Below are 27,768 nucleotides of genomic sequence, written 5' to 3' on the forward strand. Positions count from 1 at the left end.
AGTCAACTGAAAAAAAAAAGTTGTTAAGCACAAGTTACCACAGTGAAAACCAGAAGAGATTGATTTTTTTAAGGCAACCACATTCTGTTAACCAGAAATCTCATTCATAGGCCCCCCTTTATCGTGGATGAATTAACCCATCAAAATGTGAACATGGCCTCAGATCAATATGCATAAACAATCGCATTTAATGCAGAACTTAAGGCCTCAACAGAAGAACACCCCTTTGACCCAACACCTAAAGGCCGACTGAACACACACTCCAAAACAAATTTAAATAAACAACCCAAAATGGCGACGAAAAACCTTTATGTTAAACAGCCATGCTGATGGAATACAGTGAAACAATTGAACCTGTAAACACAGGGATTGCTTTTAGAGCAGCAGAGGCACGGGAAGGAGGGACAAGGGATGCAATGCAGAGCACACCGTAGATGCACACGCAAGACATTCATCTGGCACCAATAAGGAACTTAGATACACTTCAGGAAATCTAGACAATGAGGCAAGAGGAGACAAAAAAAAAGGCATGAAGAATAAAAACCAGACACACCAATAAAAAGATCTGAAATGGCCTTTGCCTGAGATGTTACAGACAGCAATTAGGGTGCCTATTTCTGCTTGCTGAGTGAGTGCCTGTATACAAGGCCACTCTGAATAAATGAGATGCTAGAATCAAATACACCAGATGAGATTTTTCCTTAGCATTTTTTCCAGTCCAGATAATGAACATTATATTCTACTGTCCTCTAATTATGATCTCAGATTATTGCATAACTCAGAGGTGGTGGCCTATGGGCTTTGCAGATGTGGAGTTTGTGTTTTTCTTCACATTCTGGGAGGTAGAGGAATGGTTTCCTGTTTAAACAATCTAATAATCATATGCTCCATTCAAAGCCTTTCAACAAAGCCACCTCATCCTGCCTTTTCTTGGTAAGTATGGTGCGGGTAGCGGTTGACACTGCACACACACGCATCATACACATTGTAATTATCAAGGCATTTTAAACACAGGGCCCGCTCAGCTGACAGACGACATCAAAGCCGAGGGCCAGAGCCTGAGTGACTAGTCCCCAAACACGGCAGATTCACATACCTGCTGCACGCTCACTCAAAAAGCAAAACAGAAATCTCCTTTACCTCAGACAAGAGCAGAGAGAGGCAAACAAGTAGGAGGGGGGGATGAGGAGGGGGGCTGGCCCCTCCTCATTCTTGTAAAAGAAGCAGGAAGAAAGAGAAAGGCAAAAAAAAAGGGGTAGGGAAAAAAAGGAAATCACAGCCATACGAGCTACGCTCCCCCAGCTGAACTGTATCTGCGTTTTAACAGTGGGAGAAAAGACATTATATGGCATCGCGCTCCTCCCGCAACCCTGCCAGCCTCATCTGTCAGCCATTACTTAATCATGGCCGATAACACAGAGCACAGAGAGCTGGCACAGCGCGTGGGACCAGAAGACAGTTTCACCTCTGAGAGCAAGAGGAGGGCAAGGACTCAGGGACCTCTGATTCAGCGATCTACAGCTGGGTTGCTTCACTCACCAGTACCCACTCAGGTAAGACCATTTTCCCCATCATTCAGCCTGCTGCTTGTCTTTTATGTCCTGCATTTGTACAGTGTCAAACTTAAAATATGTCTGTTTTTTTTATTTTCTTGGTGGAAAATTCATCAACACACATACTTATGTTAATTTTTAGTGCATTTTAGTAATGAAAAATTGCTTCATATGAACTTCCACGTATGTACAGTATGTTTTATTAGTTGTGCTGGACTTCTAGTAGTATTCAGGTGTGCTAAGGTGTAGCAGTGTTTTGAATACAGGTTCACAGTTCCTTGGGAAAAACGTATAAATCAACAGGTCACACGGGACGGAAATTAAACCCTCTTGAGACAGATTTGCCCTCCCACGTTGTCCCAGCAATTAATTTCAGATGATTTGGCGGGCTAAGCCCATTGTAATCCAGTTAGGTTCATTTAGGCACGATGTGGATTACTCTAAAATGGAACGACTCAACAGCTTTAGATTTGGCAGTTGGAAATCAGCCAAATAAAACAGCTTTTGTTAAACAAGTTTTCTTTTTTTCCCCCATGCAGAACAAAACTTCTCCAGAGGAAGACATAATTAATATTTACAGCCACATGTAACAAAGAGGCAGCTTTTCATTATTTTGCTTAGTGGCTCTAAAGCAGCCTTTTTGAGTTGATCAAGATTCACAGTTCTACCACAAATCGCATAATTGAGTGCTAAACCAAACCCAGCTAATTCATGCCATTTTTCTCCTTTTTTGCATTCTACAAAACTACGAAATACAGACCTCTGATTTTGATTAAGTGAACACTATGATCTCATATGGATGCTCCAACTGGATAATCAAACTGATATCAGATACCTTTTTGTGCATCAATGCCTTTGTCTAGGACTGGCAGGCAGGAACCTCGAGATGACCCAACCCACTGCTTTAATCTAAACAGGTAAGCCAACAGAACACATGGAAATTGTTAAAACGCCCCAGGGAACCTTGACTGTAGTTTAAAAATGTGTTACACTGCTAATAAATGGATATGACCTTGCAGTACCTTGCAGAGAGGAAAGAAAATTCCACAAAACCAAGTAACCACCTCGCTCAGACAGACTAGTTTGTCATCATGGCCTTAAGCAGCAAACATTTACTGCTGCTTGAACTATAATTATGAGATGAAGAGGTTTTGTTTGGCGATAAAAGCAGAATTCAGGTTTGTTTTATGTTGGAACTGAAAAATATTATGTACCTCCTTCTAAATCCATCTGCATGCTGGTTTATCCCAGAATTTCAGCTTTTTTCTTAGTGTAATATCATCATAGTAGCTTTTTTTTAATTAAAACAAACTGGATCATAGGACAAAAAAGTATATCTTTCGCGTTTAAAATAGCTTTGTAGATATAAATCCTAATAGAGGAACAGGGACAATTATGGTGTTGTATATTGATTACAGTAAGTGGTTCTAACTGAGTACACATCTTAAAATGTGAGGACCATGGTTGCATTCCAATCACATTGCAGCATGCTCGCAATGCAAGGGGATGGTAATACCAAGCATATGGCAAACTGTAGTCGCATACAGTCTTCAAAGGAGCTCAGTGCTGACCTGGAGGAAGAACAGAGTGTGGAATCATACTCTCAAGCACATGTTGTTAAGGCTGAGTGATAAAATATCACTCAGTTGAGCAAAGTTGACTTGTCCTGATTAACCATGCTAACCCAGCAGAGTCTTAATCTGGTAGGAGTTTAATAGGTGGGAACTAACCAAACGCTGACATAGTTGACATAGCGACATGTCTTGAGTAACTATGTTCTTGGCATGCAGCGGAACACATCAAGTTCAGATAAGGAGAAGAGGAAGACGTGGTGTCACAGAACATTCAGGCTTTTCTGTTCATGGTCTTGTTTTGCAGGGAGGTTTCAGAGACAGAAGCCAAAACAACACATGTTATCAACATGGGAACAGCTGGTAAGAGTGGCGTCATGGGGCAAAAGAATGTCAAGAGTCATAGATCTTTTCTATCCAACAGGCTAAAACACCCAATCAGACTTCTTCATCCTAGTTTCATTGATTTATACTGAATATCCAACTCCAACCAAGTTTATAAGATGCTTTGAAATAAGAACAATGACAATGCACATACAGTATATGAAGATGAGGATGCAGTTCAATATATTGACCTAACAAGTGATGAATTTGAAATGATGGAAGTTGATTTTGTCATATTATTCATTCATGGATGCAGTTGACTTTATAATGTGGAAATAATTTCTGTCTATCCAGTTTTTCACAGACGTTTTGACGCAAGATCCACATTGAACTTCCAAATGGCTAAAACTAAGCACATTCTGACCTAAATGTGTAAGTATGAACTTGCCATAAAGTGTTAAATAAACAGCAGGTTGAGCAGCATGTACAACTCTCTGCAACACAGTTTGCTTTTCAAGTCAACACCACTCAGATAGAATATAACAAGTGACATAAGGAAAAAAATGGACTATCCAGTCAATTTTTCCAACTCTAAAGATTCCACCGAGACATTTCTCAATGAGCTTGTTAAACATCCTGCAATGAGCGCTATAATGAACACAGCCAAAAATGAAGAGTAGTCATATAAACATAAGAATAAAGCAAATTCTTGATGGCACAACTTGGAAAAACACAAACAGCAGATCAGTTACAAGTCATAAAGTAGTGACCTGTGACACGGGGCAGCCAAGTCAAACTTCCTCTTCCTGCTAAATGTTACGCAGCTGCTTTTCTTTTTACAAACAGCAACGTATGGAAAAGCTCAGAGAAGAGAAAGATCTGAACCTTTCAATTTTTTCTAGGAAAAAGAAATATACAAGGAACTGATGCAAAGGAATCTTACACTTAATGCATATTTTCAAAGTGGTATTCAGTTATGTTTTTAGCCTTTGTGTGGAGATTGCCTTGTTTACCTTATAAATTGTTTTTCTCTCTTTCACCATCATTTTCTTTTTGTTGTGTAGCTCTCCAACACTGTACCTCATTTTAGCCAAGTCCAAGGATGGTATCAATTCTTAGCAAAGGAAAATTTTTCCACCAGAGAAAAAATACAATAGGAATCAAGACAAAAAGTAAATAACAACAATAAAGGAGAACAGATAATAGTCAGGTCTCAGAGTTCCTCCGTCAATCCAAATGCATCATGCAGGGGTCATGTGGTGAGGTGGAATTAACATCCTTTATAACTTAAAAAAGAAACAGAACTACCAGGTGGTGATACAGCACTTACAGTCTGATCAAAAACATATTTAGATTTTTATTTTAGCTAAAAGTTGAAACAAAGCGCTATTCGCTCTGTTACTGAAACTGAGCTAGAACACAGTATCAATCATTATCGCAGCCACAAGAGGGGAAACAGCTCCATTTCACTTCATCACTTGATAGCATCGACATGCCCAAACATGAACAGGCCCCATTAAGTCTGTGGTGGTAGCCTCATGTGAGAGGACTTTTCATGTAAGTGGAGTCTATGAAGTAACTCCTGTGGGTTTAAAAACACTTCACAGTGCTTCACTTAAAGGAATGAGAAAAAGCAGATGTTTTGTACCTGTGTGAAAACACGATCATGTTCTCTGCCATTCAGCCAGCCTGGAGAAGACCAAATTAAATGCTTCCAGAGACCTTCAATCCCTGTCTCCTCTCTGTTCATCTCACTGCATCAGCTTCCAAGCTGGATCACCCACAACAGCTACGCTCACTAAATGGGCACTTTATTTTCTTTCAGTAGCTTTCACACACTCACTGTGCTTCAGCAGGAGCAGGAACGGCATTAATAGACTTCTCCTAACTACTCATTAAACTAAACTAGATCATGACGATACTTGTGCAGCAACCTGCAAAGATATCTTCTGATATCATCTCACAGCATCAGTGCCACCTAAATCTTAGCGGTTTGCCAAAATATGTAAGCCCCAGTGATTGATCCTTTATGTTAAAGTCTTTTACCAATTTAGCGCACACAGCAATGATTGTTCTAGTGAGAAGCACCAGGAAGCCGCTGCTCTAATAACCTAAACTCAACTAGCACACGAGCAGCATAAGGAATCACAAGGCTGATGATGTCACAAACAACTGCCCCCAAAGTGACAGGTTTGATATTTCCCCCCTGTTGCCCTCAAACTGGAGTCAAGTATGTCAAAGCTCTACATGTGGATTTCATTTGAAGCAGCATGATTAGCGTGCAGACGCTTTACTGTGATCCCCCCTCCATGGGAAACCCACACTCGAGGGGAAGTGGTATGTTTTTGTTAACAACAAACAGGCATAAATCACATAAGTGGTGCAACACAGCCGTATCACTGGTCCTTACACCCAGCTGACATCAAGATTGCTTTTAAGGTAATTACCATTAGCTAATGATATTTATGTTCCTAAAAGTTTATGTTGAACTGTGTGCCTATAATCCAGAACCTGTGCAATAAATGTGGTAATTGTTTTGTGTCTTTTTCTCTTTTTAAAATACTCTCTGATGGCGTGTATTGGGAAAATGAATATGACTTTGACAGTAACTGATCAGTCAGACCTTTCTGGTTACTTACAACAGATTGATGGAAAGACACCTAAGTCAGTCAGTCAGTCAGTGAAGAAGCAAGTAAACAGTTTAATTTATCAAGATATGTTTTTTAATATGTAGAAGGTGCCAAAAAGGAAAACAAAAATGAAATCAAGGGCACAACAAGCAAGATTAGTGTCTAAGATTAAGTCTCAATCTGAAAAGGTGAGTTTTGAAAAGTCAGTTTAAGGGTGTAAACATTTTATAAATCGAGAGGCAGAGAGCGAGCAAGGCAGAGCTCATTTATGAATATTTCCAAGATGGTAGTATGTACTCAGGTTTATTTCCAGGATTGTTGTCTGGTTTAAATATATTGAGAGGGCTTGATTAAAATGGATGGCATTTAAGGCTGTCTCCGCAAGATTACAAGGACTTTAATAATACAGTCAGTTATGAAATGTTTTGACAAAAAAAAAAGGTGGGATACGTTTGAATATATTTGATTTATGATGTAACATACACCAACTAACATATACACTACTGCTCCAAACTGATATGTATAAAACTGATGGTTTAAAATGATTAAAAAAAAAGATTTGGTATATACTACAAAGGTAAGATGCTTTTACATAAGGTAAGATAAATCCAAAGCCATGAGCAATATTGGAAATGTTAATTAAAACAACTGCCTGCCCCCCACCTCCCCACCATGCTGCTTGATCTCTATCTGGCCATCTCCTATTTCACCTGAACAAAAAAGGTTTGTTTGTATGAACAATAAGTACGTTTTGAGTCTCTCAAATCATTGTGAATTCCTAAATTATATAACAGTTTATGCATTACAGAAGATGAATAGATAATTGTAATTTTGAATAGAAAAAGACTCAATGATTATTGTGTTGTGTACATTGGTGCTTTGTAGGTCAATAGCATATTGTGGGTTATTTGAAGCCTTTGTTGAAATACTAATTTAAATATAGAGTTTGACAACACTTCAAAGATTATAATTGCCTGCATTTTGCAAACAGTGTTTGTTTTTGTTTTTTTCAGAATTTCTACTCCTTTCTCCAAAAACTAAACAAGACTTGCCAGAAAAAATTAATACCAATTATTGTTGCGGTTTAAAAAAAGAAAACATTACACTGTCTCCAGCCAAATGCATTACAGAGAGCACTATTAATACAATGGTAAACAGATGTGCCACCCAGCGCTAAGGTTTAATTTGGACTCTGCATGTTTTTCTCCAAAGAGATTTGAGAAGAAAATGTTAAAACACATAAAAGGGAAAGGGCCTGGAGTGTTATTACACTGTAATGTGCCAAGGTATGTGAAACACTATAGATACTATAGAATCAGAGTTTAAGTTTTCCCCCCAAAGATTAAATTATTTAAAGTATTACTGAAAAACAAAACAGTAAAGTCAAATTGAGGGTCACATACCAAAATACCCCTAATGGCCCACAGATCACATCTTTTCTATGGGGTGCTGTATGTTAACTTTGTACATAAACTGTATGTGTATTGCATGTACACAGTATGTAGAGCATATAAATGTACTGTATATAAAAAGTCAGTGCACATGAAAACAAACTCTTTTTAAAGTCAGTTGCTATTTACCTTACCCCTTGCAAAGCAACGTGTTTTTTTCTGTCTTGCTGTTCCTCGTGCAACATTTTGGCTTTATGACATTCACTAAAGTCCAGTGTTATTTTTTGTTGTTGTTTGTTTGTCAATAAAACATTACAGTGAGAAACAAGACAAATTTCACAGTTATGTTTCTTTAATGTTCTTTACAGTTGGAAACAGCTAATTTAACATATTTATATATTTCGCATGTGAATGAAATAAATAGCAACAAGAACAACAACGTACCAAAATATGCAAAATAAAGCAGAATTGGCCCTTTGGGTTTGTGCAACTTTGCACCACAGAGTTTAATAAAACGACTGGGAGTGAAACTGCCATGGGTGAGGAGTCTCGGTTGTAGTGGAAAGTCGTCACACAAATACGCAGGGAGAGAAGCAAAAAAAAAACAAACCCACAAAAAGAGGCAGACTGCGATCCTCCTCCACTGGGAAGGATACCGACATAAACAGAGACCAAGCTGCAACACTTCACCTGAAATATTTGTCATGATAATTTTTTGGCTTAATCCAAATGTAACTCGGAGGATTTACACATGTCACAGTGTATAACTGGTAATTAAGCAGTATAGATTCAATCCCTGCACGGTGTGTAAGTCCAACACATACTCAGACTGTATATGGCAAATGCACTGTGTTTACCTGGATAAGTTACAAAGTGTTCACAGTTTACGTTACTAATACTTGACTGAAGAGCTGTCTTTTACTGAGTTAAACATTTCAAGTCTTTCATCCATATTAAGGTTGAATGTGTGCCTAGTTGCACCTGTAATGACACAAACACGCCTTCACTTCAACATTACTAACGAAAGATGAAATGTTAAAGAAAAAATGGCTTCAAGGTTCGGGTGTTTAGTTGCTCTTTAAAGATTAGAACAATAAGAGCAGCAAACATATTTCTGAAATAATATTTAGTCTTCATGCTAATATAGAACATACTTTTCACCTGACAGCCGAATTTGGAAATGATGTGGCTCTTTGAACATGTTGCCTCTCAGTGTAGCAGAGTGAATGCAAAGACCAAAGCAGAATTTGGTCTTTGCATACTTTGCTTACTTTTTTTGTACGTAAAAAAAAAAGACATTAATAACCCTCCAAATGCAGAATTATTTGGCGGACGTGTGAAAAATGTCAAATAATTCAAGTGAAGCATTACACAAGTCTAAACTGCAACAAAATATTAAAGCTGCAACAATTAATAATACACTGTAAACAAATAAATATGATTCATTTGAACGAAATCCTTCAGAAATAAAACTGGCCAAAGGATGAAAGAGAAACAACAACAATCGACTGTAATTTTACACAAAGGAGGTATCTGCGTGCTTTCTTTGATCAACAATAATAATGAACTTCTCAATGGTTTTGATTTACTGCACACTGACTAAGCTGAACTGATGCTATCAACCAGAAACAGAATAAATAAATTATTTCTGAGCCTGGAAATATGATAAAAATTCAATCTTCACAATACCGATAAGTCATCAATATTTAAAATTAAGTTATTAGCACCTTATTATGATGACGTATCCCTTTCTAACTGGAAGATGAAGTATACATAGTGAGAACTGGGACACGTCTTTGAAAGCTGTTGGAAAGTATGGAATTCTCCCGTGTGACATACATTACATCATATATTAAACAACCTTTACTATAATGCCTCTTGTTGAAAAACTTTGCATTTTATTTTTAGGTTTTAAATATAATTTCAAAACGACTTTTTACGTCTTTTGTGAAATTCTCTTTTTTCCCTTAAACATTACTGCATATATTTTCAGTTTAACCCAACAGAGATGCATTAAAATGTAAGTCAAAACAAATGATGGAAAATATTTTCCTCTGTACAAAATGTCATTATTCATTGAGAGACAAGAGAGGTTTGACCAAGAGCACCAGCGAAATATTAAATATAACCAGCTACTTGCAAAATATCATCATACTGTACAAAAATACATATACAAAATGCACTGATAGTCGTTGTCGTTGCTGTTCAATAAAGGTCATAATATTAACTCTTATACACAAATATACACTTGTGTACTTTGGGCACAGGGTGAAGACAGCAATAACAACATAAATCATTTACTTCACGCCTCATGTATAAAATAAATATTTTCTGGAGTTAGAAATATATGGCATTGTTAGACAGCACTGTCCTGATTTATATGTTTTAATTTGGAGCCTTGGCTCATAAATGGGATCCATGTGTTTTTAATGATTCCCTAAGTGGAGCAGCATTGTTTTGGGTATGTTTTTCCTCTTTTTTTTAAATTGTAATCAGCCCCATGCCACTGCAGGGCCCATCTGGGTGGGCTCGAGCTGGGTAGGCAACAGTGGTGCGAGATAACCCAGCTCTTGCTTCAGAACCTTTGATAGTTTCAGGCTGAAAACACACTGAGAACGCAGATCTGAAGTAAATGCAGCACACACCTCTCTTGAGGAAGAATAAGCACTGAAGGTAAATTAGTTAGTACTATCATACCGGCTTCCATGGGTCACGGTGCCAGGAGGCAGAGCCTGGGCAGGACTGCAAGTTGCACTGCTCCATGTCAGGTGGCTTTTCTAGGATGTCACAGTTGTAGTCATTGAGCCTCTGTCCATTGGGCCTTTGACATACCACCAGGCGAGTTCTCCTTCCTCCACCACAAGTTTGGGTACACTGAGGGGAACAGCAAACAAAATGTTCTGTTTTTCGGATTCCAGATAAGTTTGCTTTGACTTACAGAGACATGACTACCAGATTTTTAGACCAAGTCCCTGTTTGTGTGATAAAAAATACACAAACAAAAATGGGGATTGCATAAATGGTCGATGGAAAACAAAAGAGATGAGTGAACTGCAATTCTAACTATAAATATGGTCTCACCTCTCCCCAAACACCATAGTTCCACAGAGGACAGGGCCCAGAATCACAGTTCTTGGACTCAGCAGGTTTAACCCTCTCATCACAGTAGTTGTTGCTGCGTCCATCAGCATCCTGACAAACAACCACCCGCCTCTGGAAGCCTCCTGCGCAGGTGCTGGAACACTGGAGAGCACACAAAATATGCAATTATATTCAGACAATGATTATGATTAATTCAAAATGATTGGACTACCAAGCTCTTGAATTGACATCTAAAATAAAACAAATGTAAAGTCTCTTTATAGAATCTATTTGCAGCAGTATCGTGTTTACATGAGTCTAAAGAAGAAACTCCAAACTTTCAGTCTCCACTGCACCCATTATTTATGAAGTGTAAGAGTACATACATAATGCCACTAGGGACAATCTGAGTAAAAGTGACCCATATGTAACACTGCATTTGGTTTCACACTGATAACTGGTTGGAAACACATGAGCAATTTCATGCCAAATGCATGTAAAAAGCTCTTTTTATATAACATTAACAATAACACTACTACCAACAGGGACAACCACACCTACACTGACCTTCCTCCACACATGCAAACACTATGCAGACGTAAAACTACCAAACAAGGTTAAAAGGATTAAAAGAAGAAATGAAACATGGCATTCTATCTGAATTTGGGCCAACGTGATTCAAAGCCAAGTATATTAAGAGCCTCAACTGCCTCAAACTATTTGGATTTGTTCATGCTGAACTAATTTCAGCCAAGGAATCAAGGCACTACCTTTTGAATCTGTTAATAGGACCATCAAAAACAACACTTTTGATACCATATTGTTTTTTTGGTATTGCTAAATACCAGTCACTGACACTGACATGAAATATGACATTTGCTATGTATACACTGCAGCCTTCAGTATTCCTTTTAAGCTGTCCATAAAGTCCTTTACCATGTATGGCCTTCTGCCCTGGGAAATGAAAACATCTGCTACCTCACTCCTACTAGATGTGTTCGCAAGAATGTGTTCACACACACACACACACACACACACACACACACACACACACACACACACACACACACACACACACACACACACACACAAAGGTCTCTCAACAACATGTTATATAGGCATGGCCTGTATATACACTGCTGGTTCTACATTAATATGAAAGCTTACTTTTGCTGTATGTAAAAAAAAAGACATTAATAACCCTCCAAATGCATTAAAAGGAACCTTGACAAAATATATTTGAACCCTGCTATTTCTTCAACTATCTCATGCTGAACATACTGCTCCCCAAGGTCCGGTCCTCCATTGGTTGTCTGCTGAAGGCACATTCCAGCTGCTGTGCCCTGGGTGACGTCCTGGATCCTGAGGATATTCGTAGGGCTGGTCATTAATGCGTTGGCGGTGGTAAACAGAAGGACAGGGTGCAGCAGTACACTCCTGTTCTGTCACGGGCCTCTCATCCGGATCACAGAAAGACTGGTCCACTGGCTGGGGGTAGTTGGAGCAAACCACTTGTCTGGTGGCTCTTCCTACACCACAAGTCACCGAACACTGTGGGAAGGTGTGGGAAGAGAGCCAAGGAGTTTTAAACAAAGGTGAAATAGAAGAGCTGTGATTTTTAAAGAGAAAAAAATGCTTGGAAAAAAGAAAATCTACTGCATGTTCTGCAAACAATGAGAACCATATGATGTTTTCATAAAAATGTGGGCTTTTGGATACCTTAAGTAAGAATCAATGTCGTCTTTCAAACCTCGCTATGTGTTGCACTATGAGAAGCGCCGTCTTGTGTGACCAATTGCGGAAGCTCCACTACCACCACCACTACTAGTCTGACCAAGACAGACCAATCACCAATCACACAGGTTCCCAGAACCCCCTTTATAATAGCCCCTAGCCCCAAACCAAGCATTCCTGCTTTCTTCCCTACAAAGATCACAAGAACTCCTCAGTGGTCCTGGGCCAAAAGGATCCACCTTATGCTGATGCAACCATCAAGGTTAGACCATTAATGTGGGTATTTCTAGTTTAAGGATTAACGACTAAGTTATATTTGATGTACAAATTTACATCAAGAGAATATATTCTTCTAGTAGTGGTTGTTGCATAACTGTAACACATCAAGTAGCTTGAGTTTTATGTTTGTTTAGCTATTGCTAGCTGAGCATTAGTGATTACTGCTACCACTGAATATTGTCAGGTAACCATTGGTGGCGTCTTGCCCTTGCCCAGCTGCTTGTGGGTTGACCCATCCCCTCAGGCATCACCTGGGTATCAACCACACAGAGGAATCTCTGGGATGCCTGCACTTCCACGAGCACTGTGGAATATTGCTTAGCAGAGAACCGTGGTTACACTAGTAACCAAACATTTTCTATATACTCCTAATGTCTGGATAGTGAATGACTGTTTACCCTTTTTTAAATTTTGCTTTTGATCAATTTCAAGATTTCTTTTAAAAATGTATCTCTCTCATGACATTTTTGTTGGATGTTTACATTTGAGCACTGTTGTTTTCACTGATGTTCCCATGAACAGATTTGCAGTATTTCATGGTGAGTTCTTTTGATGGGAAGCCCCCATGAGACTACAAACATGAATACAACAAGAGTAGAAATCAACATTATGTGACATTAAAATGTAATGCAATTAGGGGGGGACAATGGGAAACTCCCTTTTAACAAGAAAAGTCCTCCCACAAAACTATGCACAGGGAAAGCAGCCGTCCGCCTCGACCAGCTGTGGTGCGTAGAGAGCAAAGAGGAAAAACATGATGAGTGAGAAATCAACGGACAATATAGAGTTAGCAGGTTGGTCCCACCATAAACTGTAAATCAAAGAAATCTCACTTGGGTTCAAATAGTATAAGGAATTTGTTTTTCACTCAAGCAAATTCATGCAAAAACTACAGCTCATCACTGACTCCACGCAAATGCTGGTTTAGTGACGTCACGAACAGTGTTTACAGCTCATTGTGTTTCAACACGATTTGAAATTTGTTGGAAACATCTGTTTCTATTCGACACAGCTGGATGTTTTACTTACAGGTGACCATTCTCCGGCGTGCCATTGCCCACAGGGGCTGAAGCAGGTGGCAAACTCAGCGGGGCGGGGCAGGTGGGCGCAGTAGGATTCGTCTGCCACTCCTCCGTGGACATCTCGGCAGCTGACATAACGAGCCCGCTTTCCCTTGCCACAGGACACGGAGCACTGCAGGACATGCACATACAAGCAGAGCTCTCTCACGTGGAATTTGACAAAAAAATCCTTCAACCTTGTTTGTTTTTTGTTTCTTGTTTTCAAAGCGATACCACCCACTGCATCACACAATTATGTGAGCATACTCAATACAGTATATATATATATATATATATATATATATATATATATATATATATATATATATATATATATATATATATATATATATATACACACACACACATATTGTAACTATGTGAAGCACATGATACAAGGTACACATTATATTTCCAGGGAAAGATCCGTTTTCGTGAACTTGGATTTTCACCAGTTGTGCAAAAGTTATACCTTACTATTTCTGGATGAACAACTCATGCTTTCCCTCATATCTTTCTTATGTTTTCTTAGTTATATGATGTCAAACACAATATTTGAAAGTACAAACACAAGAGTGTTGAATACTGCATTTCCTCCTATTGCCACTTGAGGCTTCCTAAAAAAGAATCTCATCATAAATCACCTAACTTTACAGCAGAAACAAACATATTTGCAGCCTGGTACAAAAAGGTTTTGGTCTCTGCTTTCTCTTCTTAATGACAGTCAATATTTCTCTTTTGTTTTCTTTATTATTTAAATTAACTTGCATTATTACATCATCATTATTGTTACTAATTACGCTCTTTAAATAACAGTAACTCTGCTACAATGTGTGCTAGAGAGAAAATTCTATTGGAGATTATGTATCGGAATTTCAGGAGCAGGACCACGCCTCCAAACATGCTCCTTCCGGCTGTCATCTATATAGGTTCCCCCAGTTCTGCAAGTTGATTATTCTCGTTTATGTACCCACCCTCCCTCCCTCCTTGTTCTCCATTCTTTAACTTCTTTGCTTCTATTTAGTACATGGGGATCTGCCAGGCCCGGGAGCCATCAAGAGTCCCCTTTGAGGCCTTCCGCAAACCGCAGCTCAATTCATGTCAAAGCATTCACTTTTACCTACTAAAACGCTGTCAAACCTAAAATGAGGACGTGGGCCCAGCTAGTGAAATGGTTTTGTAAAGAGGGAAGGGCAAGCTTTACTGTGATATTTGGTAGCACGAAGCATTCAAAAGGTACTGCTGTCTGAACACAGGCAGAAAAATCATCTCTAGATTTGTGTAATTCACTTTACTGTAACCCCTCGACCATTTTGGGCTAGAGAGAAAATTCAAATGGTTCCCGAGAGATGAGAATTACAATACAAAATACATCCAGGAGTGCTGTATGACATGATGCTTATGATAAAGGGTTCAACTTTACCTCATCTAATTCAAGTCACTGATCTGGATCTTTTGGCCATGTTCAAAGTATTGGTGCCTAATTTCATTACAGTAATAACCTGGCTTTTTTATGCAGGAAAGGAGCAACTTCATTATGTTTTTTAAACTTATATACTGTGACTTCTTCACCTTACAAATGAATTCATTGTCACTGGTATCCTGACATAACTCCCTCAGCGCTCATAATTATGCTCTGTAGGTTTACTCCTGCCATCTCAGCGCGACACCATGGAAACATTTCTGAAGAGATGAATATCTAATGCAATCGAGCAGCTCTAGCTCAAACAGAAACACTAATATCGCTTTCATATCAATGTCACTCTGAGGATGGCAATGCTGCTCCTTGGGGAATGCATGCATGTATATATGTGCATGTGGCGCATGTGTGTCTGAAAGACCATACTGGCGCTGGCCTCTGACATGTGAGCTCACACCGGTTTTTCAGATTGACAGATGGGGTTCAATCTCAGAAACCGAAGACTCGTGTTTAGATGAAATCTGGTTTCCATTTGCTCCGAATAACAATGCAAAGTATTAGAAAGGCGGAGGGATCTCTTTGCCAAGACACTGGAGCCTGCACGTGTCTGCATATTGTATGTCTGTGTGAGTGTGTAGATACAGCAGGGGGTAAAACAGACAATGCCAAAGAGGATTGTAGTTATGTGCAGTATGTACTTTCTAGAGGAATGTTGGGATATACAGTGAAGTTGAATATGTCAACCTAATATTCGTAAACACATAACATGACTTGAGTGTGGCTGAGACACACACACACAAACCGCACACAAATTGCTCCATCAATATTCTTATTTTTCATTCTTTGTCAGAGGCCAACAGTCCTACTTTCACTCAATCTAGATACACACACAGTGATGAACAGAGCAGTACAAAGATTTGTTTACAAGTCAAAAAAAACACTGCATTTATTCTGCTCACTGGAATATGCTCTAACAGACCCACCAACCTCAAGTTATTTCCTTACCGCGGTCCAAGAGCCATATCTCCACTGAGTCAGGAACTGCGCAGAGTTGTCTGGACGAGGCGTGCTTTGTGCTGGAGAGGCTCGTGGACATGATGGCATCTCACAGTCCTTCAATGACAAACATTGTAACAAACTGCCCTGTGATGAGCTAATAAGCAAATATGCAAGGATCTTAAGTTGTCTTAAAGGAATAGGGTAAAGGAAACAAATTAGGGCAAAATATGGTTATTAATATACCCCAAAAATGTATATCTTTCCATTGCACCTTTCTAAGACCTAGAACCCTAAAATTTAGTACTGTTGAAGACAGCCTTAAATTAAACATCTAGAAACGATCACTTAGCTATAAACTTTAAGATCAGTCAAATGCCTTGAGTGTCCATCATTGTCAATGGACATCAAAAAGATTTTTTAAGTCAGTGTTACCTTTATGTTTCCCCTTCATTCTGCAGAACTATGCATGTTCCAAGACTGACACTAAAAGACTCTACCTAAATTCTAGTTTCTTTATATGCATCTAAAATCTGAGTAAAGGGAGGGTACCTTTGACCAGAATTTATGACCTCAGCTTGTTTGGAAGCCAAACAAAACACCATTATATTAGTTTTCAAGCTAAATCCAGTAAGATTTAAAGCGGCACTTGTCCATGTCTATATCTTAAAAAATAATCTGCCATATCGAGCCTTACCATAACTTTTAGCTCACTGTTGACCCACAGCTGCAGTGTTTAGATCAGTTACATCACTCTTGTCAACCTTCTTTCTAGCCACAGCAGGCAGCTGTTTTCACTCAAAAGGCTCTGATAAACCCACTTTACACTTGTGTTACCTGACCAGCACCAAACCACAATCAGTTGGCAAGTAGATGGGGAACATAATAAAGCGTTTAGCAATTTAAAGTGCTAGTCTCCCCATTGGGAGCTGGTAAAGCCAAAACAGGAAGGTTAATGTTGGACTTAATGCTGATATATTAACATTAATTTGTAGCTCTGACAAGAGTGTTGCTCGCACTGCTTCATTTCTGGTGGTTGTTCAGATGGAAGAAGTGTTTTAAAGGTGATAAAATACAGATGCTTTTAGTGCTTTTTCCACTTCCTCCAAAGTAATCAGAAATTACTTAATGCTGCTTTAAAGTGACTTAGGAACATAAACTCATCAGTAATCTAAATTGTGCGTGCCACTTGCCGGATTTACAGTAGTAATGAGCGTTGTGTGTGTGCGTGTGTGCGTGTGTGTGTGTGTGTGTGTGTGGGCGGGGGGATGCATTTTGGATTCATATATTTGAAGGTCACATTACAATATATTTTCAGGGAGTAGTCCCATAAAAAACTTAACTGTTTGTGAAATATTTCGCATTATGGTGAAATTACGGTAAAATCCACTTAAAACCTATTAATTAAGACTCTTTATGGTTGACTCTTGACTCCATGCACGATCTTAGGTTTCTTTTTACCTGACTGTCTCTGGGCATCGCTGCAGCACTGCACTCTCTGTCATCTACTGTGTCGCCGTAATCCCCCGACACACACCTTACAGCTCTCATCTGGTAGCCATGGTCACAGGTCACTGAACACTAAAAGAAAAAAAACAAGTTACACACATGCGCACCTATGCCGACTCTACTGAAGTTGGAGGTTGAAGGTTGATATCTTAGACAGGGCCTCAGTCAAGGTCCTGCTCAGCAGAGGCCCTGACACGTACACACAGACATCCATTCACATACACACCCGGAGCCTCAACTCGACCCTTTACCCAGTTCTTAATTCACATACAAGGCTCTCCCATCATGTTTAGGTACCACACGAGAGCACAGGAAGTGCCACAAGATAGGTTTATTTGATCTGCAAATTATAATTACCCAGGCAGTAATGAGTCGATATATTCCAGCTCTGTAAATGCTACTATCTGACTTAATACAAACATGTCTGGGAGCGTATTATTAGTTACAAAACTACACTATGAATGGTGAAAAACGCCCATTCATGCCTGTTTTATTTAGTTTGTTCTTTACTAAAATGTAGTTAAATCTACCCAGAGACAGTGGGAAATTTGTATATTTGAATGTGTATGTGTGTCTCTAATAGTGTGGGTCAGGTTTAGTCTTACAGGATATGAGGGCAAAGTGAAAGTAGCATAAAGGAAATGGGAGCTGGTGTCACAGTAAGCACACTTTGCTGTAACTTGCAGGTATATCAGGTTACACACAAATCTACACTGAGTCTCCTACTGCCACATTCTCTCTCTTTGACCACACACATATCCACAACCACATACACAGAGTAAATCCTAGGCACTCACACATGCAACCCATTTCCTCAGTCAAACACTGAATGGAGTCACCTCGCCCCGCTGTGTCAGTGTGTGTGTCTTACTCGTGTGCGTGCGCACAACTCACCGCTCCCCAGACGCCAACTTGCCAAGATGCACACTCGGGCAGCTCGCAGCTTCCCACGGCAGGGGGTTTACTTGTCATGTCGCAGAGGTGCTCGCTCAGCTTCTCCTCCCTGGCTCCCATGCTGCAGGACACTTGTCTGTGCCTCATCCCTTTCCCACAAGTCACCAGGCACTGATGGTAGAAGAGTTGTAGGTTGAGGTTTGTTTGTTTTTTATGAAGTTACTGAAAATCTACGAAACAGTCGATGGTGAGTACACATTTTTATGCTAATTGTCCTGTCCTATTTATGCCATTGGTGTGAACACTATAAGAGAAAGCAGTTATACTTCAAGCTGCAGGTTCAGGGTATCCCCTGTATTACATCACATATACACTATATATAGTACGCCAGTAATTTGATTGTTTATTATTTGCATGTGGCTTTGCAGAAGCTTACTTTTATGAGGTGTGTTGAACTCATCTTCTCATTCTGAGGAATAAATCATTTCTATTCTGGGATATCTGTTTCCGTGTGGTCATATCTGCATGTCTAAGAGCATCCAGGCTCACCTCACTCCACTCACTGATGATCCACTTCGGACACGGGTGGTCGTTGCAGGTTTCAGTTACCACCCTCTGGTATTCATTGCATTCTCTGTCCATGAGCCGGCGGCCCAAATTGTTCATGCAGTAAGACTCCCTGCTACGGCTGCCACGTCCACATGTCTTAGAACACTGCATATGGAAAAGTCATGCAGGTTGGATGCCTTAAACGTCCTTAACCGGGCTAGGCCCTCACAATGTACAATGTAATTTCCACCGACTGTACCTGTGACCAGGCGCTGTACTGCCAGCTCTTCAGCAGACAGTCACCGTGGCAGGGCTCTCTGGTCGTTGGTTTGGGGATGTCTGCACAGGCACTGGTCTCCATTCTCTCGCTCTGTCTTTTCATCCGGTTGTACTTCATACACTGAACATCCAGGTTGCGATAGCCTGGGCCACATTTAGCTGAACATTCACTTTTTCCAGCAACGTGCCACCTGCGAGACAGAGAAGGGTTGTCATGAGGTGTCTGACTGTAGGCGTGCAGTGGAAGTGGGACCGTGGGACATTAATACACACCTGACTTCACAGTCTGTGTTGCATGGCTCGTTGACGGCTTCGGGATGAGGTAAATGTTCACAGCGTTGGTCCGACACCTCAAGGTGATCGCTCCTACGTACACACACTCTCTTCCGTCTTCGCTCACCTACACACACACACACACACACACACACACAAACAGTGAAATAAAGCAACGTTCAGATCGTTCAACATCTGGTAGTCACTTTACTTAAAAATATCACATTTCATCGCCTTTAACAAGTCTTGCTAGCTTTCTAACATTCAATCCTTCAGCCTTAGGGGTGTGCAGGTCTCACACCCCTCAAACACACGCTGTGCACTCTGATCCACTGGGAAACCGAGTAGCTTGCTACTAAAACGAAAATTTGTGGGGTGTAGTAAAACCAGGCGAAGGTGAAGGTGTCAGGTAATGTGATTACCTGGGATCAGAATGGGGTTGCAAGGAAGGGGCTTTTTAGAAACCAGAGGCTGATTGAGTAAGTTTTTAAAATCTAGAGGTGTGAGTAGCATGATGGAGAAGAAATCAAAATATTAATAATATTAATTAATAATAATATTTGCACTGAAGCTCACACTACACATTTTGATCCTGTATACTTCACACTTTTGGAGTGTTTGGCCATTGACTCTTCACAAAGACAAATACTGCACATTTTGAACAACAGTGAGCTTAAAAAATATTCATTTATGTATTTATGAAGGCATCCCAGCAGCTCAAAAGGTCCCTTTCCCCCCCATTTCTGAAGTGATTTTAAATTAACAGAAGCCAATGAAAAATGATCCTGTTCTTCATGTGTGGAGATTTGGAAGCCAAGAGATCTTACCCTGGCAGATGCGGTTGCACTCGAGCCAGGAGCCTGAGGGATCCCAGACAAACTGCTCCCTGTGTTCCTCAATGGGTATGTTAAAGGAGTAACGAACATCTGGGTTGTAGAGGTTTCCCACACACAGGACCTGTGGGAATAACGTTGGAAAAGGCGAGGTCAAAGGTCTGACATGCTTATTATTTTGTCCACACAGAGTTCTCACCTCTTTAACAGAGGGATTAAGATCAGTGTGTCACTAGGTGAGAACGAAAGCAAACTTTTGCAGAAAAGAGACGCAGAGGTGAAAACTGAAGCGGTGTGAGGAGAAACATTAACAGAAGAACGCACAGTATGCAAATAATCAAAGCAGAACTGATATAGTAATAACATAAAGGTGATTTAAGCATTAAAAGAAAACAAACTTCCTATTAATACCTGCAGAATGAGCTCCTCCTCAATACGGTCAGTGCAGTTAATGCGCTCAACTTTTGTGTCTGAGCCGCTGTAATCAATGACGGTTCCCTTGAAGTCGATTTCCCTTTTGAACATGGCCACCACAAAGTTTCCATTCAGGAGGAAATTGGAATGGCTATCGGATAATGCTGGAATGACATTCGAATAAGAACGACACATTTCACCACAAGAGACAGAAGAAGGAAAGCTTTGCCCTCGCAATTTGAAGTTTGGGGAATGCGCGAGACGGCATTTGTCACTTTCAGCCTACATTTAAAGTAAACAGTCTGGCAGACAGCTGCCAACCTATTGTTCTGCCGTCCGAGGAGGTACCGTATGTTGAAACAGCGGTGACATCAAATTGCATTTATTTGGAGTCAGACTCCGGGACTCTCTTCGGTGATTGACACTGGAGTGGAAACAAAGGATCTTCACTGACTGCAAATACACACAAATACCTAAACAACCACCTCTGAATTACAGTCTGTGAGTACATGCCAAAACAATGCATCTAATCAAGCCTAGTAAGAACTTTTGTTGTTTTGCATTTAAATCTGCAAGTTGCGCAATGCCAAATAATCAGAGAGAATTGACAATGATGCACGCAGATAACTTATGGCAACATATCACATATTTCTTATGCCTGACCAGAAGAATTTGTGCACTGTCCAGAATCGTGTACGCGTAAATGAAGAACAATGACGAAAAGACATTAATGTGCAATTTTCATTACACAAGGAAAAAGAAAAAAGCGAAGAAAAAGGGAGAAAGATTGATAGCACCCATGAGAGTAGCCAAATGAGAACGCAATTATGTTTATTTACTGAATTCAAAGTAGCACTCATTCAGAGCATACTCGGAGTACTGGCGACAGAGACGTCTGATGTTTCACCAGCTCTGAAAGGCTGTTCTTGACTCACGGTACAGCGCAAACGCTGTATTTACATGATTTTTGTTTTTCAACCTGTTTCGTTGGAGTATTTTGAAATATTGTCACAATATACAAGTAATAAATGGAGAAAAATGGCGCCTGAACTTCAAAGCCACTGACACCCATTTATGTCACCCTGATCTTCTCTAAACAAATTCCGCCATATTGCACCAGCTGAAGTGGCAAAACTGAAAGGGTGTTGCAAAAACACTGACCATATTTAATACAGACAGCACTCCCAGAATTGGCGGGGCAAAAGAGGTCCACCAGAAATTTCTTCTGACAATTGGAATTAAAACATCTTGAACACAACTTGATCCATCTGAAACATGGATGCCTGTACACTTTACAAAGGGGGCAAAAGAGCTTCTCTCTTCTCTTTTGCTTGTCTTTTTTCTTTTCCTGTGTCCTCCTCTTGCTCACATGCAAGCACAGAATAGGTCCATCTGACCCTAAAACCCTTATTTCTACTTCCATGCAGCTCAAGCTCCACATGCATCTAATTAGCACTTATTGCTGCCTCATTTATCTTTCTGAGTGGTTGACACTCCATTTGCTTTCCCGATGAACCCTCAACCAACGCTCCTCACATTTCCTCGATATACGTGCTCAGTAAAAAAAAGAGAAAAAAAGTCCTTTTCCTTTCATTTTTGAAAACAGTTTGATAGTAACTTGGCTCGTTTCTCGAGTTCAACCCCTTTTTCATTAACATCTGCCTTTACTGCTCTGGGTCACCGAGTCAGAGCGGTTTATGGTCATGTTCGGGGTAATGGCATTGACCTATGAGATGAGAACCGAAGAAATGTAATGTATACATCTGACTGGTTTGGACTGCCACCGCATTCAGACTGAATGCTTTTAAATTTGACCTGGTGTTGCTTTAAAAACCACACCTTCTTACTGGTACACTCACCGAGGTAGTTGTCATCTTCTGGTTTTCCAGAGTAGCTGACCTGTTTGATATCAATGTTCATGGCTCCAGCTGGAATCCGAACCACTGTGTTGTAACCTAAAGAAGAAGAAAGAAAGAAAACCAGGCAAACAAGAGACTGAGACCGTTTTTAAGAACTTTTAAGAGGGAAAAACGTAGCTACGATAACACCAATGCACTGAACACTCCCCACTGTGATTTCCATAATAGCTTCACTATGCTACACCAAATTCCTCTTAGGGAAGTTCCAACCACTAGGGATTTAAATGTCACACTTGGAAAAATACAAAAAAAAAAAGTCTAGTCATCTCAAATAACCTGCAGGAGGCCCTGTTATAGTCTCAGAGGCCTGACCGTTAAATTATATGTAATTATTCCCTGGACTTACCTTTGGCCTGTAATTACTACACCAGGCCTGTTGTCCCATGATAAACTAACAGAGAAGGCGACTGAGCATGAGCAAGAGAAAGAGCCTGTGAAGACCAAAATATGATAACCGAGATGCAGGTATGAAGGTTTAACAACAAATGAAGCAAAACACAGAACCAGCGAGACCAGACTGGGACCAGAATTTGATGTGTCACATTTAGCTACTTTAATTTAACACAGATAGGAACTTTTAGATTAATATAAATATCCAAACTGCATTCATAATGAGCAGCTGTTTGGTGCACTTTTGGTCTCTCTAATAGACTGCCTTTAGTCTAATGTTTGCAACAGGTGGTGGAAAGGTAAACTAGGAGACGATTTAATATTTACTCATTTCCTTTTTCATATAGGCTTGAGAGTCACAAGTGAGAAGTGAAAGGAATAAAATACGAGAGGTGGGTTTGATGCGATCTGACAATTAGCCTGACACCTTAAGCCACTCGGGGGCAGCACTTGTTTTACATATCTTCTTCTCATCAGCCTTGTAGATCTCACACATTCATGCACGCAGACGTGTAGGTCTTTCTCTTTCTGTCTGTTAGTCTTGATTTGAAATGAGCTGCACCAAACAGAGATGACAGACAGTAAGGTTTTTTTGTCTTGACACTTTTCACTCATAAAGATTTGCGTGAAACAAAACAAAAACCTTGCCAAAGTTGTCTTTTGAGTTCACTGTTACTGCTTTTAAGTGCTATGTCACATTCACTACCTAGAGCCACTTGGGGAACGATAAGCTCACAGGCCCACAGAAATACATCAGGAACAGCCAACACTAGTCCCTCCCTGAGGCTACGTGGTATCCCCTAGCTTAGCGACTGACCGCACACACAATCAGCCCTCACCACAGAGTGACCCAGAAAAGAATAGTAAATACAACACCCCGAGGTTAAAAAAAACAAACAAAAAAAAACTTGCACTTGTGGAATGATTTGGTTTACCTTGTACAGACTACTTTCTGACACTAGCGAGAAGAAATACTATATAGTATTTGCTTTGCTAAAGAAAATTAGCTTGTGTTTTTAATCCCTTAAGTATTTTGTGTACAGATTATTTTCATTTTAAGTGAAGAACATTGAGGAAACTTCAGTAAAAGGTGGATGGTGTGTGAGTTCTTGATTCACAATAACTATCAATAGTTAATGTAAGTGAGTCACCAATTCCTGTGTTTTAACACAGTTTTTTAAAGAATAATAATGTATTTGTGCTATTTGAAGTATTATCAGGCCTTGGTGTTAGCTACAAAAACATGTTTAATACAAATTGTATTGAGAACATAAAGATATTTGTTTACAAGTAAAAGAAACCAGACTTATGCTTGACAGTTCATCATTTTGTGTCGGCTGGTGAAGAAGGATTAAGGGGAAAACTAAGTAAACACAATGAATGAAACGCGGACAAAAAAAGGAATAAATCAAGAGACATGAAAAGAAAAAGAATAAAAGGTTCAATGGCAAGAAGACAGGCTCAGACTCAAGACAGGAGCAGAGGGATATCCTGCCTGGGCTACACTCCCACTCCTTCTTTTTTCTTTTTGTCATTCTTATGGTTAAGCCAGATTTCCAGGGCTGAGGTCAGTGCCTGATTTGGTTGAATACAGTCCTCAAACACTTTGCCACCCCTGATCCAAAGGAGCGCAGAAAAAGGAAGATGGATAGAGATGCTAAAGTTGAGTGCCAAACTAGCACAGTACAAATGACAGAGGCCACACCCATAGCTTTTTATGCTAATGCTGGTCCTGTTTTACTGCCCAGACTTAAAAAGGATTGGATGCAATCAGCAGTTGGCCCACAGTGAGGCACTGCTTTAAGCACCACAGCTGAAAGGGGATGATGTCAGGTTTGTGTTTGCTATCAAAAGACCAGACCGAGTGACATGAACAAAGTTTGTAAAGCTTTAGAGCAAACTGCTTTCATGTATTTTTTCCCCCAAAATTTGTCCAAAGCATACATTGTTCTTCACATCAAGCTTAATATGTTAACCATAACCATACATGACATCAGTGCCTAATATGAACATATTGAATGTCAGTGTTGTAGCCACATATAACTAAAAGTCTTTCTAAGCTCGTCTATGTTTGCTGCATATACAATTTATAACAGCCTATTTATTTGCAGAATGTGCTGACATACCGAATGTTTTGTGGAACAGTCAGTTATTAATGGACAGGGCGTGCAATCTGAGCTGAGAGGGACTTACCATACTGAGCATCATTGAAGGTTCCTTCCAGAGTTTTGCACGATGAGTTGTCGCCGCCACACACGCCGCACTTGTCGTTCCTGGCCTTTGAGTTCAGCACGTGATCGCAGCCCGCTTGCTGCAGAAGTGCAGAAGATAGAAAAGACAGAAATGTGTGCTTTAGAGTGAAGCTCCTGACAGCGCGCAACTAAGCTGAAGCTGACGGCGTCGGAGGGTATGTGAGCAAGTATTGCTTTGAGTGTAATCGGGAAAAACAAGGAGCACGCAGACATACCCTGCAGAGGCCCTGCACACAGATGTCGTAAGTGTCTGGCCCGCACGGTGTTCCGTCGATGACACGGTCCTTCAGTTGATAGTATGCCGTAGTCCCAGCAACCCGGCAAAAGAGCTTGCACCGATCCTTCATTAATACTTAAAGGATACAAAGAAAATAATTAAATTAAAATTCTGAGCAATAAAGATACATTTTCAGTGAAATCCTGCGAATGCTTAGGAAACAAACTTTTTAACTTAAACCTATTTACTTCTTTGTGACCCTCAGCAGACTCTTGCTTTATCTCTAATATTTAGATGGTATCTGACAGTGTACCCGCACCGGGGCTTGGCTTGTTCGCTTCAACAGCATCAATTAACTAAAAGAATCACTTGCAGCAACTTTGCCAGATGGTAATCTCATGGGGCAGACTATCTAGGCAGGGCCTGACATACATCTGTAAGAGAACGCTGCCAGGAAGTTCATATGGAAAGACTTTATGTTGCCCTTGATTAGTGTCAATTAAAAGTTTACTTAAGGACACCTTAAAAAAATACAGCTGTAGATTTGTATCATACATTCATCAATTTCTCAACAAAAATTGCCTGTCTTCCCCTGCCATGTATTAAAATTCAGGCACATTAGATTCAAATGCAATGGCTGTGGAGGCGTCGCAACTTTGTAGGTCTTGGTCCTTGCTTCTCTCTTACACACACTTGTGGATTTACAGATAAGTTTATTGACGTATTTGTGCAAACTGTGAGTAACTGGATGCAAAATGTCTGTGAAGGTTCTCAGTCATCCAGGTCATCGTAGTCAAAGGAGCTTGCAAAGAAAAGCATCTGGACTTCTTTAAGTTACTTGAAGACGTTTCACCTCTCATCCGAGAAGCTTCTTCAGTTCTAAGGTCAAATGGTGGAGAGTCCCAGATATAAACCTAGTGGGAGTATCCCCCCACAGAGGGACAAAAGGACCCCCTGATGATCCTCTAATCGCCTGAGCCAAGGTGTGAGCCAAGGTGATTGGGACCCACACCCGCTTTCACACCTTGGCTCAGGCGATTAGAGGATCATCAGGGGGTCCTTTTGTCCCTCTGTGGGGGGATACTCCCACTAGGTTTATATCTGGGACTCTCCACCATTTGACCTTAGAACTGAAGAAGCTTCTCGGATGAGAGGTGAAACGTCTTCAAGTAACTTAAAGAAGTCCAGATGCTTTTCTTTGCAAGCTCCTTTGACAACTGGATGCAAACAAAAATCACTTTAAAAATGTGGGATGTGGTGTTTAAGGTGAACGTTTACGTAAAGTTTAAGCTACATGCTCAGTTGCATTTAAATAGTGTGTATTGCTGATGGTGTGGCTTGGATGGTTTGGGTATACTCACTGCCACTGTACTTGGGGACCCAGCGGACGGTGGGAGGTAGACCGTTGATGTTGAAGTGTTTGCCGTCAAACTGAGAGCACTGCTCTTCCCGGAAATCCTTCTGTCCTCGTGGGCATGGCTCAGTGTTGCAGGAGCGGAACTTCATTCTGCGACCCACACAGAACTTACCGCCGTTTCTGGGCCTACAACGACGGGAAAATTCACGATTACAGAGGCGCTACGCAAAGTTTGAATTTAAAGATCACATTAAGTGATCGCACACATATTTGCACTCTGACCGTCAATAACGATCTCATTCTTTCTTACTCAGGCTTGTTGCAGTCTCTAGTGGTGCTTCTCGTTCCTCCACCACAGGACCTGGAGCAAACACTGTAGGGCCCCCAGGGACCCCACTCGCCATGGACTGGTTGCAGATCCAAATCTTTATTTACACACATCCCATGTCTGCAATACTGAAATGGAACACACACAAGCAAGAAGAGAGCATGTTAAAATGTATAAAAGCAACCCCTGCATTACTGAAGGCAACATAATCTAGTACAGCACACCTGGGCACAGTGTTCTTCTTCGCCATCTCAGTCATCGGCTTATTAGATCTTTAGTGCCACATGAGAAAACTGCATTTCCACAACACAATCGATAGTAAGAGGAAATTTAATGAACACAATGACAATTTGACCCGACCCCTGTATTCCAAACTTTCTATTTCATAAGCCATCTTCGAAATTAAAAAACAAAATACAGGAACACAGAGCTTTCATGCAACAGACCCAATTATCCCACAAATAAGGCATCCAGTGTCAAGCAGTGTGTACCCGCTAAGCAACTTTTGCCAAAA

General features: G+C 40.3%; 1 protein-coding gene and 1 long non-coding RNA gene across 3 annotated transcripts in view; one reads left to right on the plus strand and one right to left on the minus strand.

Moving 5' to 3' along the window:
- LOC146382896 (A disintegrin and metalloproteinase with thrombospondin motifs 20) overlaps positions 1 to 27,768 on the minus strand; it is a 76,808-nt gene that overhangs the window by 11,953 nt on the left and 37,087 nt on the right. Inside the window, exons 12-28 of the mRNA XM_084933897.1 lie at positions 27,237 to 27,382; positions 26,931 to 27,112; positions 25,568 to 25,704; positions 25,294 to 25,411; positions 22,651 to 22,746; positions 20,789 to 20,955; positions 20,372 to 20,501; positions 19,545 to 19,671; positions 19,252 to 19,462; positions 18,993 to 19,157; positions 18,444 to 18,614; positions 17,502 to 17,621; positions 16,050 to 16,157; positions 13,593 to 13,757; positions 11,832 to 12,101; positions 10,551 to 10,712; positions 10,167 to 10,343 (exon numbers count right to left, since the gene is read on the minus strand). Of these exons, the coding sequence (XP_084790023.1) occupies positions 10,167 to 10,343; positions 10,551 to 10,712; positions 11,832 to 12,101; positions 13,593 to 13,757; positions 16,050 to 16,157; positions 17,502 to 17,621; positions 18,444 to 18,614; positions 18,993 to 19,157; positions 19,252 to 19,462; positions 19,545 to 19,671; positions 20,372 to 20,501; positions 20,789 to 20,955; positions 22,651 to 22,746; positions 25,294 to 25,411; positions 25,568 to 25,704; positions 26,931 to 27,112; positions 27,237 to 27,382 (2,652 nt within the window). The remainder of the gene's footprint in view (positions 1 to 10,166; positions 10,344 to 10,550; positions 10,713 to 11,831; positions 12,102 to 13,592; positions 13,758 to 16,049; positions 16,158 to 17,501; positions 17,622 to 18,443; positions 18,615 to 18,992; positions 19,158 to 19,251; positions 19,463 to 19,544; positions 19,672 to 20,371; positions 20,502 to 20,788; positions 20,956 to 22,650; positions 22,747 to 25,293; positions 25,412 to 25,567; positions 25,705 to 26,930; positions 27,113 to 27,236; positions 27,383 to 27,768) is intronic.
- Positions 1,115 to 7,738, plus strand: LOC146382897 (uncharacterized). 2 transcript variants are annotated; one of them, XR_014800697.1, is made up of 5 exons: positions 1,115 to 1,553; positions 2,417 to 2,470; positions 3,432 to 3,487; positions 3,803 to 3,880; positions 4,513 to 7,738. It is a non-coding gene; the product is annotated as an uncharacterized LOC146382897 (long non-coding RNA). The 2 variants fall into 2 exon arrangements; XR_014800696.1 differs by having other exon boundaries at positions 1,123 to 1,553; positions 3,803 to 7,738.

The sequence above is a fragment of the Perissodus microlepis genome, chromosome 7 (assembly GCF_051167445.1).
Source record: "Perissodus microlepis isolate ML-2025 ecotype Zambia chromosome 7, ASM5116744v1, whole genome shotgun sequence".
Taxonomy (NCBI): Eukaryota; Metazoa; Chordata; class Actinopteri; order Cichliformes; family Cichlidae; genus Perissodus; species Perissodus microlepis.